At 44.5% G+C, this 18734-nt stretch overlaps 1 protein-coding gene across 2 annotated transcripts; it reads left to right on the top strand.

Moving 5' to 3' along the window:
* The first annotated feature begins 1590 nt into the window (after positions 1-1590).
* CHRNA1 (cholinergic receptor nicotinic alpha 1 subunit) lies at positions 1591-18598 on the top strand. 2 transcript variants are annotated; one of them, XM_032479722.1, is made up of 10 exons: positions 1591-1704; positions 6927-7072; positions 7183-7227; positions 8285-8394; positions 10956-11151; positions 11630-11867; positions 12308-12532; positions 14436-14659; positions 15953-16192; positions 16521-18598. In XM_032479722.1, the coding sequence occupies exons 1-10, from the start codon at positions 1662-1664 to the stop codon at positions 16650-16652; spliced, it is 1599 nt and encodes a 532-aa protein (XP_032335613.1). In that variant the 5' UTR covers positions 1591-1661; the 3' UTR covers positions 16653-18598. The 2 variants fall into 2 exon arrangements, with proteins under 2 accessions (XP_032335613.1, XP_006174824.1); XM_006174762.2 differs by lacking the exon at positions 12308-12532 and having other exon boundaries at positions 1662-1704; positions 16521-16652.
* Positions 18599-18734: the final 136 nt, after the last annotated feature.

Genomic DNA, 18734 nt, shown 5'->3' with positions numbered 1-18734 from the left:
TTTCCCTCCCACTTCATTTTCTAGAACTCAGTCCCATGGCTCCATCTAGATGCAAGGCGCAGGGTGGAAGGGTGTATTCCTGGCTTTGCAGTCATCATTCTATGCTATGGAGGGGAAAGAATTAATTTTTTAGTGGACAGTTAGCTCATCTCCTACAATCTAAACCAAGAAATCCAAAAATAGTGCAAACTTGAAGCTCTCCCCTCTCTCCTCTAAACCCCTTCTCCGATTTTTCCTTTGGACTCACTGAAACCGGGGAATTGGCCAGGATGTGGTCCTTGGGCCCGAGGTGAGGGACCTTTCTCACCTGATTCAATTTGGGAAGAAAGCAAGGAAGGAACAGGCTGTGTATCTTTAAAGAACTGCTCCCTTCCCCGTTTTGATAGAAATACTTCTCAGACTAAGCAATTACTAACTGCTGGCTTTCAGGATTTTTTTAAACAAAGGAACTGAAAAGCTGAACCACGCTGCTCTTTGCTTCCCTGAGTGAGAGGAGGCAAAGGAATGATGGAGGGAAGTAGGAACCTGGAACAGTGCTTATGCAGTGGGACACTTTTCTCCGTTAATGACTCTTCACTTGAATAACAGGACATGGGAGGTGGGCTGCCTGCTGCAGCTAATGGTGCACTGTGGGATAGATATTGCCTGATATGGAGATGGGTGGGAACAGCCACTCCGGGGGCCATCATAAAACCAGTTTTACGGAAGAAGCCATCTTTGTTTAAAACCAAACCCAATCAAATATGGAACTCTCTAGTAGCCGATTCAGCACCAGCCACTCTCTTCTCATATTCATTCAGTCACAGAAGCCCCAGGCACTCTCAGCCTAGAGAGAACCAGAGCAAATACATTTTACTCTTTGTAGAATGTGGGCTTTTGTGATTTAGAATGATCAATGTCTTACACACACAGCTGACTATCCACTCAGACCAAGTGACCCTTATCAAATAAATCCACAGATGAGGTTCTGGTTTATACAGAAGGGAGGGGGTTGCTCACTGTTCAAAATAATTCATTTCCTACTCTGTGTGTTTTTTCTAGTAAAGATCTGACTCTAAAAAAATGACACAAATGAAGTTATGTACAAAACAGAAACAGACTCACAGACATAGAAAATAAACTTACGATTACCAGGGGGCAAAGAGGGGTGGAGAGGGATAAATTAGGAGTTCAGGATTTGCAGATTCAAACTACTATATATAAAATAGATCAACAAGGTCCTCCCATATAGCACAGGGAACTGTATTCAATATCTTATAATAATCTATAATGAAAGAATATGAAAAGGAATATATATATATATTTATAACTGAATCACTAGGCTGTACACCAGAAATTAACACCTTGTAAATCGACTATACTTCAATTTAAAAAATAACCGACTCAAGGTGCATTTAAAATACAATGCAGTTCACACTCAACTGGTCAACGGTAGAGCAACTGTGTAACGTGAACACCCTGTAATAATGTAAGGACCTCAGTCCCGGCTCCAGGGCTCCGGGCAGCCCAGCTGTCACTGCGCAGACAGGTGGTGTAAAACAGCAGCCCTGCTGAGCCGGCTCACTTTCCAAACCCCTCAGCAGCCCAGTGTCCAGCCAGAGAGTGCGAGCGACGGCAGCGGCCACTGCTCCGCCACCAGCCCACACCCGTGCCCACAGCCCATGGAGCCCCGGGCACTCCTCCTGCTCCTCGGCCTCTGCTCAGGTAAGTGCTGGGACCGGGGGCTCTCCTTTGAGGCTGAAGTATTAGAAGCCCCCAAACCAGAGTCTTGCTTCTTTGATGGGAACATGGAATGGTGGGGCTTCCCCAGCCCGAGGCTGCTCTGTCAGTTTCTCACCGTTGTTGGCTTGACTGGGTTTGCATATCAGGACTTTTAGTCTGGGTTATCCAGTTAAAATAGGAGCTGCCTGGTCCAAAGCTACAAAGTTGACATGAAGTCTCTCCCTCCATCAGTGCCTGCATCCGAGTCACCCCATGATCAGACGCAGCACCCCGTGCCCTACCCTAGACCTGCTACCATATGTGAACAACTGTAGGGACTTAGAATGGTGACTTATAACCACAAGCAACATGGTTAACAAGTCCTTTTATTGCTCTGGGAGAATTCTGAAAATGAAGAGGATTGATTGACAGCTCCATGTGCTGGAGGGAGAAACCTATTCATAAATGTAGCTAAACTCTCTTGAGAGATGAAATATTTTGTAATTTTTTTTAAACTTCTGAAGTTAAAAAAAAACCCATATGAATGCATTCCTGCCTACCTTTTTTTTTTTTTTTTAAGGACATTACTATATGTAGGTTTGGGTTTGAATTGAAAGCATAAAACCTTGTACAGCCCTTGACCTGCATTCAGCTCTGGAATGTGTCACAACACAGCAGCTGAAACACCGCCCTGAATCCCAAACTTCCGGTAGAGGGAAATAGATGTTCGCTGATTGCTTCATGTAAAAGTTTACTGGTGATATCATCCCAACTGAGAACAAGGCGGCTGACATTCTGTGATTTCTCTAATACTGCTCTGACAAACACAGGTCTTCTGGGCAAAAGAGGTTAAGAGCTTTGTTATTAATGTTTTTCAATAGCAGAGATGAGGGAAATAGCCTAAACTCAGATAAATTATATCCTGTGGGATTTGGACTCGATCCAGCCAAGGCTGGTCTGGTGGTGATGGGGTGTGTGTGTGTGTGTGTGTGTGCAAACACTACACTCAGTGGAAATTCTAAAGTGATGTTTTAAGTGGTATGACATAAAAATCCTTAAGAGATCACTTAGGACACCAGAAACCTCCCAAAAATGCATGTTAGGCTATTTTTTAAAGTATGTGATATGTGTTTAGATCAAACCTAGAGTTTGCTGGTATCAATTCACATGGATGGCTCACAGAAATTTAGGGCAAGATGAGGCAATCTAACACCTTCAATTTTTTGTATTATAGGGAAACTGAGGCTAAAAGACATGAGCTGCCCTGCCCAAGTTACTTAACTTAGAAATTTTGAAATGTGATCGGACTCTGTTATGTGTAGTCAGAAAACACAGCCTGAAATTGCGAAGGTAGCAAGAGACGTGGCACCAGGGTGATACAGAATCACCCGAGGTGATTACTAAAGGGACAGAATTCCTTTTGTCCAAACCAGCAGGCTGTTCCCCTCACAAAAATACAGACTGGACCAGTTTGGTACAAAAAGAACACTTTGCCAGAGTCTAGTAGGTATTCTGTGAGAACTGTTTCACACGTAGATGTATTTTTGATGTATTTGGGGGAAAGGGTGAGCTCCGTGTCCTCCTATCCTGCCATCTTGAAGCCCTTCCAAAAAGAACACTTTGAAATTGTGGCTGGGTTCCCCTCCTTAACTCAGTCCTCTGCGGGCAGAATTCTCATTCGTATCAGGGACACTTTTTCCGGTGTTAGCTTAACACTTAATGATCTCTGTTCTATTTATACAGCACTTTCATTATAACTCTTCCTCCCTTCCTTCTCAGGAGTCCCAGGGACTTCACTGCCACCTCTCTTATGGCACATTACTTTCCAACTTGTTGACAATTATTTATGTAAATGACAAGGGTCAACGTCCATGAGGTAGGAAGACAGGATTTGGGTCAAATTCACGTTTGTATACCTCAAAGTTCTCCAAATAAAGCTTTGCACACAGCCAGTGTTCAACAAATATGCTACTGAGTTAATGTTACCATCATCTGAATAAGGACGATCAACATGCTTTTTCCGAAAAGGGAGACTTTGACATTATTTACGCGTTTGTGTGTTTGTTAATTTACATCCTGCCCTTTCAAGAAAGTATTTACTGTGATTTATTGAATCCATGAAGAACTGGTCCAACTCTCCAGATCACACTGGAGTCAGGAACAGAACCTTAGAATTCTGACTTCAAGTCCTATTAGTTTTTTTTTTTTTTTTTTTTTTTTTTATCACTCTGCCCTGCTTTGGGGACAGAAAAAGGAAAAGAATACCAATGAACATGGTCTAAGAAATGCAGACCTCCTCGGAAATTCATTACGGAAGGCTTAAGGCCCCTTGTTATTGGTGAGGGGGGAGACGAGGAAGTGAGTGTCCCTGGGGCGCTGACCAGGCCTGGCTCCCCAGGCCTCCCTCCTGCTAGTAGACTTAGGGTTGGCCTGCATAGTTTTCCTGCTACATGATGCTGCCCCTCTGCTCTGCTGCTTTCTAGTGTGTTCTTTCTGTCAAACTGGAGTAGTCTCACTTAAAAATAAGCAGTCCCCAAGGCAATGCCAAAGCAATCACCTTAAACTCAGTGGGAAAGGCACTCAGCGATCCACGCCAGTCCCCCCTGCTCCCCCGCTGGGCTGGACAGGGCCTGCAACAGACAAGGCCTGGAGGACAGAGGATTGCTGTGTCCCAGGAGCTCCATGGGGTGACCGCCGAGATAGGGTGTTTGGGCACCGCGCTGCTCTAAGGGTCCTCAAATGCAGGTGGTTTTGGGGAGATGCCACGTGAAATCTCTGCATGGACCCTTTTGGGTTCAGAAAATTTAGGCACAACTAGAAATGAAGAGGTAGGCTAGGTCAGGAGTTTGATACACAGAGTCCAGGAAGATCATTATGAAGATGTTTAAGCTGCACTGAAGGCTTCAAAAATCCGAATGGACACAGTACATTTGCTTTAGGGAGGCGGTAAAGGGCACAGGCCCTGGTGTCGGACTGTGTCCATATACAACCCTACCTCCATCTAGCTGGGAACCTCCAATGCACTGCTCAGCTGTCCGGATCTCAGTGCTCCCACGCGTAAAGCAGCAGTAAAGACTTACCTCACAGCATTGCTACCAGGGTTCAGGAAGATACTACAAACACAAGACCTTTAACAAAGCTCTACCGACTAATTAAAAAGCATACTTTCGGGGGGATGAAAATGTTTCAGCTCCTTGTATAGCACAGTATTTCAAGATGATCTAAATTCCAGGTGAGAAATAATGGTAGAGAGCCTGGGCTCTGGGGTGGAATCCTGGCTCCACCATTTATGCAATCTGGGCCTCAGTTTCCTCATCTGTAAAGAGACGGCAGTGACACTACACACCACACCCAGTTAAGAGGTTTGAAAGTGTCAGTCTGCATAAAGCACGGAGAAGAGGGTCTGGCACCAAACAAGTCAAGAGTGTTAATTATTATCTTTACTGAGTGATAAAACTAGAAAAGGGGATTACTTTTTACTGCGTAATTATTTTGTTGACACTCTTCCAAGCTTAGGATACGAGGAGAAAAATAATAAAGAAAAATAACAGCCTGCATCTGGCTTGTTTCATTTTTAAATCTGTCTTGGCCCAGGGAAAGGTGTGGTGGTTTAGGCAATAACCAAGGGGAGATCTGGTTACAGGAACCCAGGCAGATGGCTTGTGTGTGTGCTTCCTCTCCCAAACCACAGCAGGCATGACTTACCCAGATCCTTCACAAGGCATTTGCTGGGATTTGGAACACATTTTCTCATAGGCGTAATGGCACACACAGTGGTGCCATTTCCAGGACAGCCCACAACACACTTAAACGTTAGCGCAGGAACACGGGGCAGAATGACAGGGCTCCCCCCTGAGCTCCGCCAGAGCCACGTGGCCTCAGATACGTCAGCCCACCTCTCAGGTGAGAAAGTCTCACCCGAGGCTGCTGAGGACCACATAGCACCGGACACAAAAAGGCTGTGGGCTCCGAGAGTACGCAATGCCATTGCCCTCCATGTGGAAGGAAAACGTAGCAAAGATTCCTTGGAATCACTCCTGCTCCTAATAGGAGCCCCAAACCCAGGTCAGCAACACACATGGTTTTCACTCTTAACAACGTAATTGGGATATGAATTCATCAACAGCAGTATTTTTTTTAAATTATGATAAAATTCACATTACATTAAAATTACCATTTTAAAGGGCACAATTCAGAAGCATTAGGTACATTCGCAGTGTTATACAATCATCACCACTATCTAATCCCAGAACCTTTTCACCACCCAAAAAGGAAACTCCCCACTCCCCGCCCCCACAGTCCCTGGTAACCCCTAATCAACTCTCTGCCTCTATGAATTCAGCTATTCTGGATATTTCATATAAAGAGAATCATACAGTATGATTGTGTCTGACTTCTTTCACTTAGCATAATGTTTCAAGGGTCATCCATGTGGTACTGTGTATCAGACCTTCATTCCTTCTCATAGTTGAATAACATTCTACTGCACGGATATACTGCAATTTGTTCATCCATTTATCTCGATGGACATTTGGGTTGTTTCCATAATTTAGTTATTGTAAATAATGCTGCCATGCACATTCATGTACAAATTTTTGTGTGAACAGCTCTTGTGAGAATATACCCAGGAATGGCACTGCTGGGTCATATGGTAACTGTGTGTGTAACTTGTATGAGAAACTGCCAAACTGTTTCCCACAGTGGCTGTACCATTTTACCTTCTCCCCAGCAACATATGAGGGTTCCAGCTTCTCCACAACCTCACCAGCATTTGTCATTTTCAATTTTGTTAATTATGGGTTAACATCCTAGTGGGTGTGAGCCAGCATCCATTTTGGGCTGCTGTTCACAGCATCATCAGCTCTGAGGCCAGCCAATCCGAGACTTCACTGCACCAGGACCAGATTCTGAAATACCAAAACGGGCTTTGTGTGAACCTTGCCCCTCGTGTGTGCATGTTCCTAGTAAACTTGATTCAGCCAGAGGCTATATTAAGGAATGTCATCTGTCCAAAGTACAAGTAACGCAGCATGCCCCACTGGGAAGGGACCACACCAGCAGCTGCGCTTGGAAAGGAATTCAAGGCAACACTAGCTGCACTGGGTACTGTTCCACAGGGGGCCCGCGTGCCTGCCATTAGCCGGCCACGCCTCAGTTACTCACGTTAGCGGAGGCGGGGGCTGGGGAGCAGACTCTGACAGTGAGTGTGTCATTTGCTGTCTCAGCTGTCCTCGTCTTGGGCTCCGAACATGAGACTCGTCTGGTGGCAAAGCTATTCGAAGACTACAACAGTGTGGTACGGCCCGTGGAAGACCACCGCCAGGTCGTGCAGGTCACGGTGGGCTTGCAGCTGATACAGCTCATCAATGTGGTGAGACGGGGGGGCTCCAGGCTCGCCACAGCACCCACGCCTCTCACCCCTGAGCGCCCTCCCCTAGCCCCCTTCTTGTCCTCCTAAGATGGGGCCTTATCTTTTTTCAGGATGAAGTAAATCAGATCGTGACAACCAACGTTCGTCTGAAACAGGTAACCCATCTAGATAATTGCGATCATGTTGTTCTTATTCACCCTGAAATTTAACCTGGGCCCAGAGGAAATCAATTTGGGTGGCAGGGATATGTACCCAAATGGTGAAAGTAGGTACTATGGGGTAGTGGGACTACGGATCATGTTCTGGTGTTTTTCACTTTGTGCTTTTTCTGTGTGTATGAGTTTGTTAGGGCTGCTGGAACAAGGGCACAATCTGGACAGCGTAAATAACAGAAATCTATTGTCTCTCAGTTTTTGAGGCCAGAAGTCCAAAATTAAGGTATTGGCAGAATTGGTTCCTTCTGAGGATTGTGCGGGAGAATCTGCTCCAGGCCTCTCCTTCGCTTAGAGTTGGCTATCTTCATGTTTACATGACTTTCTTCCTGAATATGTCTCTGTCTTCAAGTGTCCCCTTCTTACAAGGACACGGTCATATTGGATCAGGGCCCACCTTAATGACTTCACTTTAACTTAATTACCTCTGTAAAGGCCCTGTCTCCAAATAAGGTCACATTCTGAGGTATGGGGATTAGGGCTTCATATTTATTTGGGGAAGACAACTCAACATTGTGTTATGCATGTGGGCTGCATGTGGACATATGTTGCCTTTATCATGTAGAAAAAAATATATAATACTTTGTAAAAAAATGATGTTACCTGCTTGAGGAAAACATTCACAATAGGATCATTCTCCTTTCCAAAGGTGGGCAGTGTACATGGTAGATCTGCCATCACTTGGTGGCGTGAATTGAGGCTACCTTTGTTTTCTCATCTATGAAATGGGTCAATAATCACTCTTACCTCATGGGATCATTATGAGGCCTGAATGATGAATGTGGGTAAAATGCTTAGAACGGTGCCTGCATGTAGTCAGTGCTACGTAAGTGTTTGCTCTTACTGCTTATTTAAAGTGAAAGCTGAATTCTCAAACCTTTCCTACTGGAGCACAATTTCTGTCAATATCTGAATTACCATGCCCATCAGAGCTCTTGATAACCCTAGATTTTTTAAAATGTTTTTCATTTTTTAATTGACTAAATGTCTTCATTTCTAGCAATGGGTGGATTACAACTTAAAATGGAATCCAGATGACTATGGTGGCGTGAAAAAAATTCACATTCCCTCTGAAAAGATCTGGCGCCCAGACCTCGTTCTTTATAACAAGTAAGCAGAACAGACAGGACGGGGGTGGGGGTGGGGAGCGGACATTCCTGGGGCAGGTGGAGCCCAGGCGCCCTAGCGGCAGGGCTGCCACTCTCAGTATGCATCTCACCACTGTTCACATTAAATAACCCTGAAAAACCAAGAGCCAAGTTGACATGCTAGGGGTGCCATATGGTGTCTCATGTTATGAATAGAAACAATTATCAGAGCCAAATTGAATCAGGGCTGTGGGGTGGGGGACATTTAATCCCTGAGAACTCCTGAAGGGTGTATGGCAACGATCCAAGGAACCCAAAGTCAGATAATTGAGTTCCTTGGAATTAAATGTCCTTCCGACCAATAGGCTTGAACCTCCCAGGGTTGTTATTCATCACAGCCTCCCAGCATCCCAAGACGCTGCGTGCTGATGCTGGCCCGGGTTGCCTCTGTAGCCCATCCGCTGGGCTCCGCGACAGACTGCTTGTTGTGAAATTATAATGTGATTCAAGACACTCCGGTTTAATGACACTTTCATTATCATATGCCCTTCACTTGTCAAGGAATGTTCATTTCAAAAAGCATCCTCCCCAGGCAGGAGCATTCAACACTGGCCTAGAGGATTTGCAGTCTGACACTCTACAGCACGTGTCTGGGGCGAGCAGGCTGTGCGTTCCAGCAGACTCACCAGGGAAGGTGGCCAGGGCTAGTGAGTGGAAATGATACCTTTAAGGCAACCCTCCCCAACTTTGATTTTCTATTACATATTTTCCAATTATATCTGGATTCAAGCTTGAGCCAAAGTATCCAATCATTTGTGTGCACTTTTGGATAAATGTGTTGATAGTGTCTGTCTCTTAGAGTTAACTTTCTCTTTCAGTCAGAACGTGAGGAAGGCAATTAAAATCCTCTGGTCCTTTTGACAAACTCGCTCAGAAAGACCCTTGTTGGGGAGAGAACCCTGTTTCACCTGCTTATAGGGAGAGATGTAGCCCGTCCTCTCCCTCTTCTCTGCTGGGAGTGTCCAAAGCTGCATAGTGTTCTGGATGCAGCCTATTCCCAGTGCCAAGGAAAAACCAATGGGAAGAAAATCTCTTGATTTATGAAGTGAGGCACAGTATATACCACACGTCCCTGAAAGCCCACCATGGCAGACCCCACCTACTTTTCAGCACCTATTATGGTGTCCTGCTCTCTGCCAAGGCCTTGGGGCACAGGCTGTTTTGGGACGAGCAGACCACCCACTGAATAAGACCTGCAGAAGTAGCTCATTATCTTTTAGTACCTACCATGTTGTGGATTTTTTTCTTTTTCTTTTTGGAGGGTAGGTAATTAGTTGTTTTTTTTTTCATGGAGGTACTGGGGATTGAATCCAGGACCTTGAGGATGCTAAGCAGGTACTCTACCACTGAGCTATACCCTTCCCCCTTGTTGTGTTTTGTTTTTTTTTTTTAATGAGAAATTATTACCCACATTTGAAAATCAGGAAATACATTCAAATCCGAATTTTCAGCCTCTCTAGAAAAATCCAACATCCAAAAATATGGAACCTTGGATTCAAAATTTAGATTTCCAGCTTCCGAGGAAGAATCAAATATCAGGCACCATCGAGCCTTCGCTGCCACGCAGACACCACGGCAGTGCTGGGTGGTGCCCCTCCTTAGAGCAGAGAGGGGCTCTCCCAAAGCCAGGCTCACTCCTCCCTCCTTCCTCACCTGCCAGGCCCTGGAGGCATCTGAATTTGAGACCCCACCCCACTGAGTTCAAAAGAGTTCTTTAAAAGGTAATAGACCCCTTCCTTAACCTGCTTGTCACATTAATGAGTCACTAGCCATGTTTTTATTTAAAATTTCTCAGGGTTTCCCAATAAACTTTTAAAGTATATCAGAGAAGGGACAGATAGACAGGAACATTACAAACAGTAGTGAGGACAGGGAAGGAAAAATCTAGGATGCCATGCAGTCGTGTTACCTGTCATTTCTTTAAAACTGTAGATTTTTGGGTTCTTCCCCAGATGTCCTGATTCAGCACTTGGATAGTGCACAGGAATATATATTTTATTTTTTTAATTGAAGTGCAGTTGATTTATAATATTGTGTTAGTTTCAGGTGTGCAGCATAGTTACTCAGGTATTTTGCTGATTATATTCTGTCAGAGTTTATTACAAGATATTGGCTATAATTCCCTGGGCTGTACAGTAAATCCTTGTTGCTCATTTATTTTAGGTACAGTAATTTGTATCTGTTAATCCCATACTCCTAATTTGTCCCTCCCCTCCTCCCTCTTTCCTTTTGTAACCATAAGTTTGTTTTCTATGTCTGTGAGTCTGCTTCTGTTTTGTATATAATTCATTTGTATTACTTTTTGGATTCAGGAATCTATATTTTAAACAAGCACCCCAGTGATCTTTATTATCAGACAAATTTGGAAAATGTCCCCATAGATAAAAAGCCATGCAGCCTGAAAGAAAGCTTCTATAATTAGCACCTGAATAATTAACAGCTGTCTCCTGTTAACATCCCCAAGCAGAACGGAAGCCTCATCTTGACACTTGCAGCCATGTTCCTCTTTTATCCCAATTGTAGTGCAGATGGTGACTTTGCCATTGTCAAGTTCACCAAGGTGCTCCTGGACTACACTGGCCACATCACCTGGACACCTCCCGCCATCTTTAAAAGCTACTGTGAGATCATCGTCACCCACTTTCCCTTTGACGAACAGAACTGCAGCATGAAGCTGGGCACCTGGACCTATGATGGCTCTGTGGTGGCCATCAACCCGGTAGGTGGTCACCTCATGTGAGGAGGTGGGATTCAGGGAAAGCGTGATTCAGGTCACCAACTCTGCCCCTCCACAGTCATAGGCTCTCAGCACCCATTAGAAAGTTGGGGATCATCTAGTTTGATGGTTCTTAATTGGTTGAGAAGGTTCTTGATGTGCTGCAGAAGAGAACCACCTAGGAGCTTAAATAATTCCCTGTGCCCAGGCTCAGTCCCTAGAATTCTGATTTTATCAGCCTGGAGTGGAGCTGGGGCAGCAATATGGCTTAAACCTCCCAGGAGTCTTGAATGTGTAGTCAACATGGAAACTAACAATAGCCCAAACCCCTCATTTTACAGGAAAGGAACATATAAGAGGTTCCCTCCTGGGTAGGTGACAGCACTGGAATCTGTTGCCTTGTCTCAGCTGATTAGGAAACCCTGCCCCTCTTCCTCAGGGTGACGAGGCTGGGATTTCAAAGTTTCATTCATCTTCTCAGGAGAGTGACCAGCCAGACCTGAGCAACTTCATGGAGAGTGGGGAATGGGTGATCAAGGAGTCCCGGGGCTGGAAGCACTGGGTGTTCTACGCCTGCTGCCCCTCCACCCCCTACCTGGACATCACCTACCACTTCGTCATGCAGCGCCTGCCCCTCTACTTCATCGTCAACGTCATCATCCCCTGCCTGCTCTTCTCCTTCTTAACCGGCCTGGTGTTCTATCTGCCCACAGACTCAGGTGGGTGCAGTGGCCATGGCGGCGGCTGCTGATGCTGAAGGCTCTTGTGCTGCTATTTTGGGAAAAGCCAAAAATAACCATGGCTAACAAACAAATTCAGGCAGACAGACCCAAATCAGCATCCCTGGGGAGATGTAGGTACTGAGCGGCCATGTGCAGAGGTGACGTCACGGCTGGAGCAGGCTACAGGGCAGGCGGAGAGTTGAATGTGACCCTGAAGATACATGTACACAGCTCAGTCTAGTGAAGGGAACCACCACCAACACCTGTTTGCTGAATACCTGCTGTGGGCGCAGAAACGCGCTGCCTACGGCGTAGACCACAGACACTCCGCGTGCCCCTTCCCCTGTGAAGTCACTTGCTCGTATGATGAATCTAGGTCCTCCCTCTTTTGCCCACTGCCTGCTGCCTAAAAATAGCTTTTTCTTATCTGTTTCCAGCTGGCAGTATCTTTACACTCAAGACCATACTTCCCAAGCGGCAATTCTTACTCCCGTATCAGCCTGGACAGCTTATTTACCTCCTACTGAATAATCACATCTGTGACATAATTTCACCAAACACCAACAATCTACCGAAAAGGGGGAGAGGGAACACATATGTCTGCCAGCAAGTCACTGCTCTTAAACAGTTTATGGCAGACAAGGAGAGAAAAAAGCAAGATGGTAAGGATAATCCTCAAGCTTTATAACAGGTAACAATTTTATCAAACTGACAAAAAAAAAAAAACAAACCCACCACCACCAACCCCACAAAAGTCTAAATCCAACTTTCCAACAAGGAAAAAGCAAGCTTATGCCTTTCACTCATTCAACAAATACCTGTCGAACAACTGCTATGTGGCAGAAAGAATTCACCCCACAGCATGTATGTTCTAGGAATTGTACGTGTTCTTAACCAAATGATCACAAACAAATATTTTCTTCAATTTTCTAATCAAATGAAACTTTTTCTTTTTTCTGAGGGGGAAGTAGGTTTCTTCGTTGATGTCAACTTGGATGAGGTACTGGGGATTGAACCTGGGACCTCTTGGGTGCTGAGCATACGCTCTACCACTTGAGCTATATATACCCTTCTTCCCCCTCAAATGAAGCTTTTTAAAGTGAAGAGAGAAAACACTAAGCAGGGAAACATGGAAACTAATCAGTTTCCATAAATACCAAAGGATTTATGCTTGAAAAGCATTTAGAACAGTGAGACTGCTTGATAAATGTTAGCTATTATTATTATTATCAGTAATCAAGAAGTTTGATGTACCTTGATCAATATTTGGATGTTTACAATTCTGTCATCTTTTTCACTTTTGAAGTCTTTCCTACCACCCAGGTAGAACTGACAATTTCTTGTTTGTATCCATTCTGTATCCAGTATACATTCCTAGCATCTGGAAACATCCAGGAAGGAAAACTCTGGAAAGCTCCACACTGGAGAGCAGGGCCTCACGAGGGTCCCAGGACACAAACAGCAAGACCAGCACAAGGGAGGTCCCTTCCAAAGGCTCCCTACTGCATCTGAGCTCGTCAGTCCTCACAAAAATATTCCCTTGCTATTCGGCCCCTGGTTTTCTGGTTTACTTGTCCAACCAAGACTCCATCAGGGAATTGTTCCCCATGAAATGATAGGGCCTGGAGAAAAGACCTGGGGACACAGGAGTCCCTGGTCCCTTAGTATGAAAAATAAAAAATCAAAACAAGAAAAGAATAAATCATCCTCTTGGATGAAGATGAGAAAGTGCATGGTGTGAAATCATTGATTTTGTTCTTTCTTGGCTTTGGTCTTGCAGCTTCCTCCCACAATAAGAAAAAGATACGTGTGCTTCTAGGCTGCCCATCCATCTGCTGAGTAACAAGTAGGCCAGGCTGTGGTTCCGTTTCATGAGGTTTAAGACCTTCTGCTGCAGATGGAAGAACTGCCTCCTGGGGTCTAGCTTGCCATCCAGAACCCCTCTCTGTTCCCTGGGTTCTGCCAAGAAATGGAATTCTGGGGCACGAGATGAAGTAGCCATTCTCTGCTTGGCAGCCTCTAATGACAATGCCTGTCACTTGCCATTGTCAGCAGAGCTAAGGTGCCAAGGTCTCATGGGAAACCCTGAGAATTTCCCAGAATCAGGCTTTGAGAACATGCTGGTGACATTCCTTTCACCCTTGGGTTTTGGTGGTGTGTTTGTTTGCTGGGGCTGCAGACAAAGGGCCACAGACTGGTGGCTTAAACAACTGAAATTTATTTCCTCACAGTTCTGGAGGCTGAAAGTCCAAGATCAAGGTGTCAGCAGGGCTGGTTTCCCCTGAGGCCTCCCTCCTTGGCTTGCAGGTGACTGTCTTCTCCCTGAGTCCTCACGTGGTCCTTCTTCTGCATGTCTGTGTCCTAATCTCCTCTTCTGATAAGGACACCAGTCATGTTGGATGAGGATGCAACCTAAGAACTCATTTTAATTTAATTACCTTTTTAAAGGCCTTGTCTCCAAATGCAGTCCCTGAGGTTCTGGGGCTTAAGGCTTCAACACATAAATTTGGGGAAACGGCAATTCAGCCTGTGTTTTGGTGTTTGCTTTTTCTTCATTTTGTCCAGGAGAGAAGATGACCCTGAGCATCTCTGTCCTGCTGTCCCTGACCGTGTTCCTTCTGGTCATCGTGGAGCTGATCCCGTCCACCTCCAGTGCTGTACCCTTGATCGGGAAGTACATGCTGTTCACCATGGTGTTCGTCATCGCGTCCATCATCATCACCGTCATCGTCATCAACACGCACCACCGCTCCCCCAGCACCCACGTCATGCCCGAGTGGGTGCGGAAGGTGAGTGAGCAAGATCCCTGCTCACTTTGCACAGGGCAGCCCCTCCCTCAAGGACCTCTGCAGATCTCCCCTTCTGGGTGGCCAGCGGCGTCCCAGCTAACCCTGCTGGGCACTTAGGAACTTAAAAGTCCCTTCTGGGCTATAGGGGATTTGAGGAAGGATCTTTCTTTGGCATCTTGCTAGGGATGAATAACTCATGTAGCCTCTCCGGGGAGATAAGAAAACCAGAATTATCAAAACCCACTCCAAACTCAAGTTTAAAGAATCTCTTTGTGGAGGGGAAGGTATAGCTCAGTGGTAGAGTGCCTGCTTAGCATGAACAAGGTCCTGGTTTCAATCCCCAGTACCTCTGTTAAAAAACAAATACATAAAAACCTAATTACCTCCCCCCCCAAAAAAATTTTTTTAAATAATGTCTTTGATGAGAGATGAATAAATTGCTGTCTTTTTATTCAAATGCTATGAAATCTTGAGATGTCTGTACGTCTTCCAATTTGTGAACAGACTGCTTACATTTTGCTGATAGAATCATCTGCTGAGATTAGAATAAAGGCTAGAGATGGGGGGGCTTGATGAGAGATTGTTAAAGAGTTAGTTTTAGTGAGGAACTCGGGCTCAAATATTTACATTACTGAATTCGGAAATGTAACATTTCAAATATGTCAGTTCTTTTATACATCTTCACAGAGATACTAACGTCCGGTCTCTTGTGCACAACACAAAAGATCTGTCATGAATTGACAGAGAAACTACTGCTTGCAACGTATTCTTTTGGGTGGAGAAACAGTCCCTGTATCTTTAAAGCCTGTTAAGTGACTTCTGGCAATACCTATGTTGCATTTCTTCAGGAACAAGAAACAGAAGAAAACAATCTAGCTGTTTTGTGGAGCCAAAACCTTATTTATTTCTTAGCCAGAGGGGCCCTTTCTTTAAACTTCTGATCTTGAGAACATCTTGGCCTTGAAAGAAATGGGCTCCTTTTTGACGTCCGTAAGCTTAAACTGCACTGGTTTTTTATGCGTTTGATAGCTGCACACAGGCGCCCTCCAGTGGCGATCTGCTTGCATTACAGAATCACCTTTGTTAGCCTTAGTCACTTGACAGGCCACGGGATACACATGAAGGAACTTTTGAGAAAGGTTCTAGTACAGTCCTTTTGTTTTAGAGGCAAAGAGGCCGAGGCCCAGAGGAGCTGAATGATTTGACTAAGGTGGCATTGCTTATTCAAAATCAGAGTCTGATGCTTGCCCTGCTGACAGTAATTCCCCTGCATGGATTTTTTTTTTATGTTAGGTTTTTATCGACACTATACCAAACATCATGTTCTTCTCCACGATGAAAAGGCCATCTAGAGAAAAACAAGACAAGAAGATTTTCACAGAAGACATTGATATTTCTGACATTTCTGGGAAGCCAGGGCCTCCGCCCATGGGTTTCCACTCTCCCCTGATCAAACACCCCGAGGTGAAGAGTGCTATCGAGGGCATCAAATACATCGCAGAGACCATGAAGTCAGACCAGGAGTCCAATAACGTAAGCTCTGTGGCTTGAAATCTGCACCTCTGGGTTTAAATGATCAAATGCTCATGCACAGATGGATGGATGGGTTTGGCTTGATGGGTAGGTTGGGGTTTAAGGGACAGCTACTGACATAAGATGTACCTGGTAACCACTTCCAGGTCATCTTAGCAAGTCATCACGTTGTGAATAACCTATTCAAAAAATAAAGATCACGATGCCAGCAGCGGGATGATGAGGGCTTTGAGACTGACAGATTGAAGGGCCCCCATATGATGGGTAGCACGAACACTGTGAGTCCGTGATGCCCTTAAGGAAATTCTAACACACTCCTCTCTCCCAGGCGGCCGAGGAATGGAAGTATGTTGCGATGGTGATGGACCACATTCTGCTTGGAGTCTTCATGCTTGTGTGCATCATTGGAACCCTGGCTGTGTTTGCAGGTCGGCTCATTGAATTAAATCAGCAAGGATGAGCAGAGACCTGAGCTGAACCTCAGCGCCAGGGAGGTTTGTCCACTTGGATACACGCTTAGTTATCAAACATTTAATTTTCTGTATTTATTATTCATGACAAAGATTTATGTTTACCTAAGGTTAAGGCCTCAAAGTGTTTTCACATTGCTTCTCCCTTCACTCCTGCTGTGGCTGACTGGAGAGTGAACCTTTTGCAGTAAATGAAACTAGATCTCTACAAGAAGTGTTCATTCCAGTTCAGAGAAGAATTTAGCCCAGGATAACAGAGGTTTTCTGGGTTTTTTTTTGGGTTTTTTTTTTGTTTGTTTGTTTGTTTTTAAGCACAGAGTATATCCTTTGCTTAAAAATCAGTTCTGTATCTACTTAAAAAACCCCATATACCAGACCCCAAAAGATAAAGTATTTGATTTGGAGAGAAAGAAAGCAGTAGAAAGACAATAGGTAAATTCTAGAATGGCCAACCCAATGCAAACTGCCTCAAAACCCCACATTTTAAAGTAAATTTCTACAAATATATGTGTATATATCCACAGCTTGGACATTATGCCATATACCAGAAATTGACACATTGTTAACTGAGTATACTTCAATAAAATAAAAAAAAAAGTAGATTTCTAGAACTGGGAGGTGAGGGAAGGACTTCCCAGTCTAACACAGCACTGAGTTTGATGCTCAGGGTTTGGAGGAGGACAGGTCCTGACCGGTACAGAGTGTGGGGCCGGGCACTGTGGGAATCATCTCACACGTATGGTTTCATTTATCCTCATAACACTCATAAATGTCCCTAATTAACAAATGAGAAAACTGAACTTGAGGGAGGTTAAGTTTATTGCCCAAACTAGCCAGTAGACCTGACACTGGAACCCAGACATTGTGGGTTCAAAGTAGCTCTGGGCTGGGTCAGTCCATCTGCTCACTGGCTCTTTGGATCCACCCTGGCTCCATCTGGGCCATTCTGTAACTCTGGTCAGTGTTTTTGAGAGGGGCAAACTTTGTACCAACCATCTTTCTGCCTTCCCAATTAAACTATCTGCCTTTCCCCCCAGTCCTTACCCCAATCCTGGTTGGGGTTCTAGTTCTACAAATGAAATCATAAATGTGTGTACATGCCACCAACATTTCTAAAATTTTTGACAAGTCAGTAGGTGGGAAAATTATGTCCTTTCCCCATAGGAACTTTCAAGCCACAGGGCACTTCACCCCAGAACTAGACGATGTGCAGCTCTGGGCTCAGCAATGGCCACCAGACCCCCTGAACACATCTCACCCATATCAGTACCAGGGAGAGCAGGGAACGGCACTGCCACACAGCCTGTCTGAACCCACGTGGTTTCAAACTGTGTTTCCATGGGGTTTCCCATCACACACCCATGGCAGGATTGAGGGCCTTCATTTAAGAGTAAACTGAAGGGAAAATATTTTGGCGATTCCTCAAAAAGCTAAATATAGAATTATCATATGATCCACCAATTCCACTCTAGGTAAACATCCAAAAGAATTGAAAGCAGGGACTTGAACAGATACTCGGACACCAATGTTCACTGCAGCATTATTCACAATAACTAAAAGGTGGAAACCACCCCAGTGTCCATGAATAGATAAACAAAGCATAGTAAATACATGTATATAAATTCAATGGATTATTCAACCTTAAAGAGGAATGAAATTTGGATAAATGCAGATCAACCTTGAAAACATGATGCTAACTGAACAAGCTAGATGCAAAAGGGCAAATTTTGTATGATTATACTTATAGGAGTTACTTAGAGTAGTCACATTCATAGAGACAGAAAATAGATTAGAGGTCACCAGTGTGTAGGGGAGGCGCGAGTTATTGTTTGATGGGTAAAGTTTCAGTTTGAGGTGATGAAAAAGTTCTGGAAATGGATGGTTGTGATAGTTAACAACATTGTGAATATAATTAATGCCACTGAATTTTACATTTAAAAATAGCTAAGATGGTAAAATTTATGTGTATTTTACCATAATTAAAAATAAAATAAAAATGAAAAAATGGTAAGTTTCATGTTATGTATATTTTACAACAACTAGAAAAAACGAGAGAAGGTGAGAGATCCAGT

Source organism: Camelus ferus, chromosome 5, assembly GCF_009834535.1.
Source record: "Camelus ferus isolate YT-003-E chromosome 5, BCGSAC_Cfer_1.0, whole genome shotgun sequence".
Classification (NCBI taxonomy): Eukaryota; Metazoa; Chordata; class Mammalia; order Artiodactyla; family Camelidae; genus Camelus; species Camelus ferus.
This window is presented reverse-complemented; position numbering and strand designations above follow the sequence as displayed.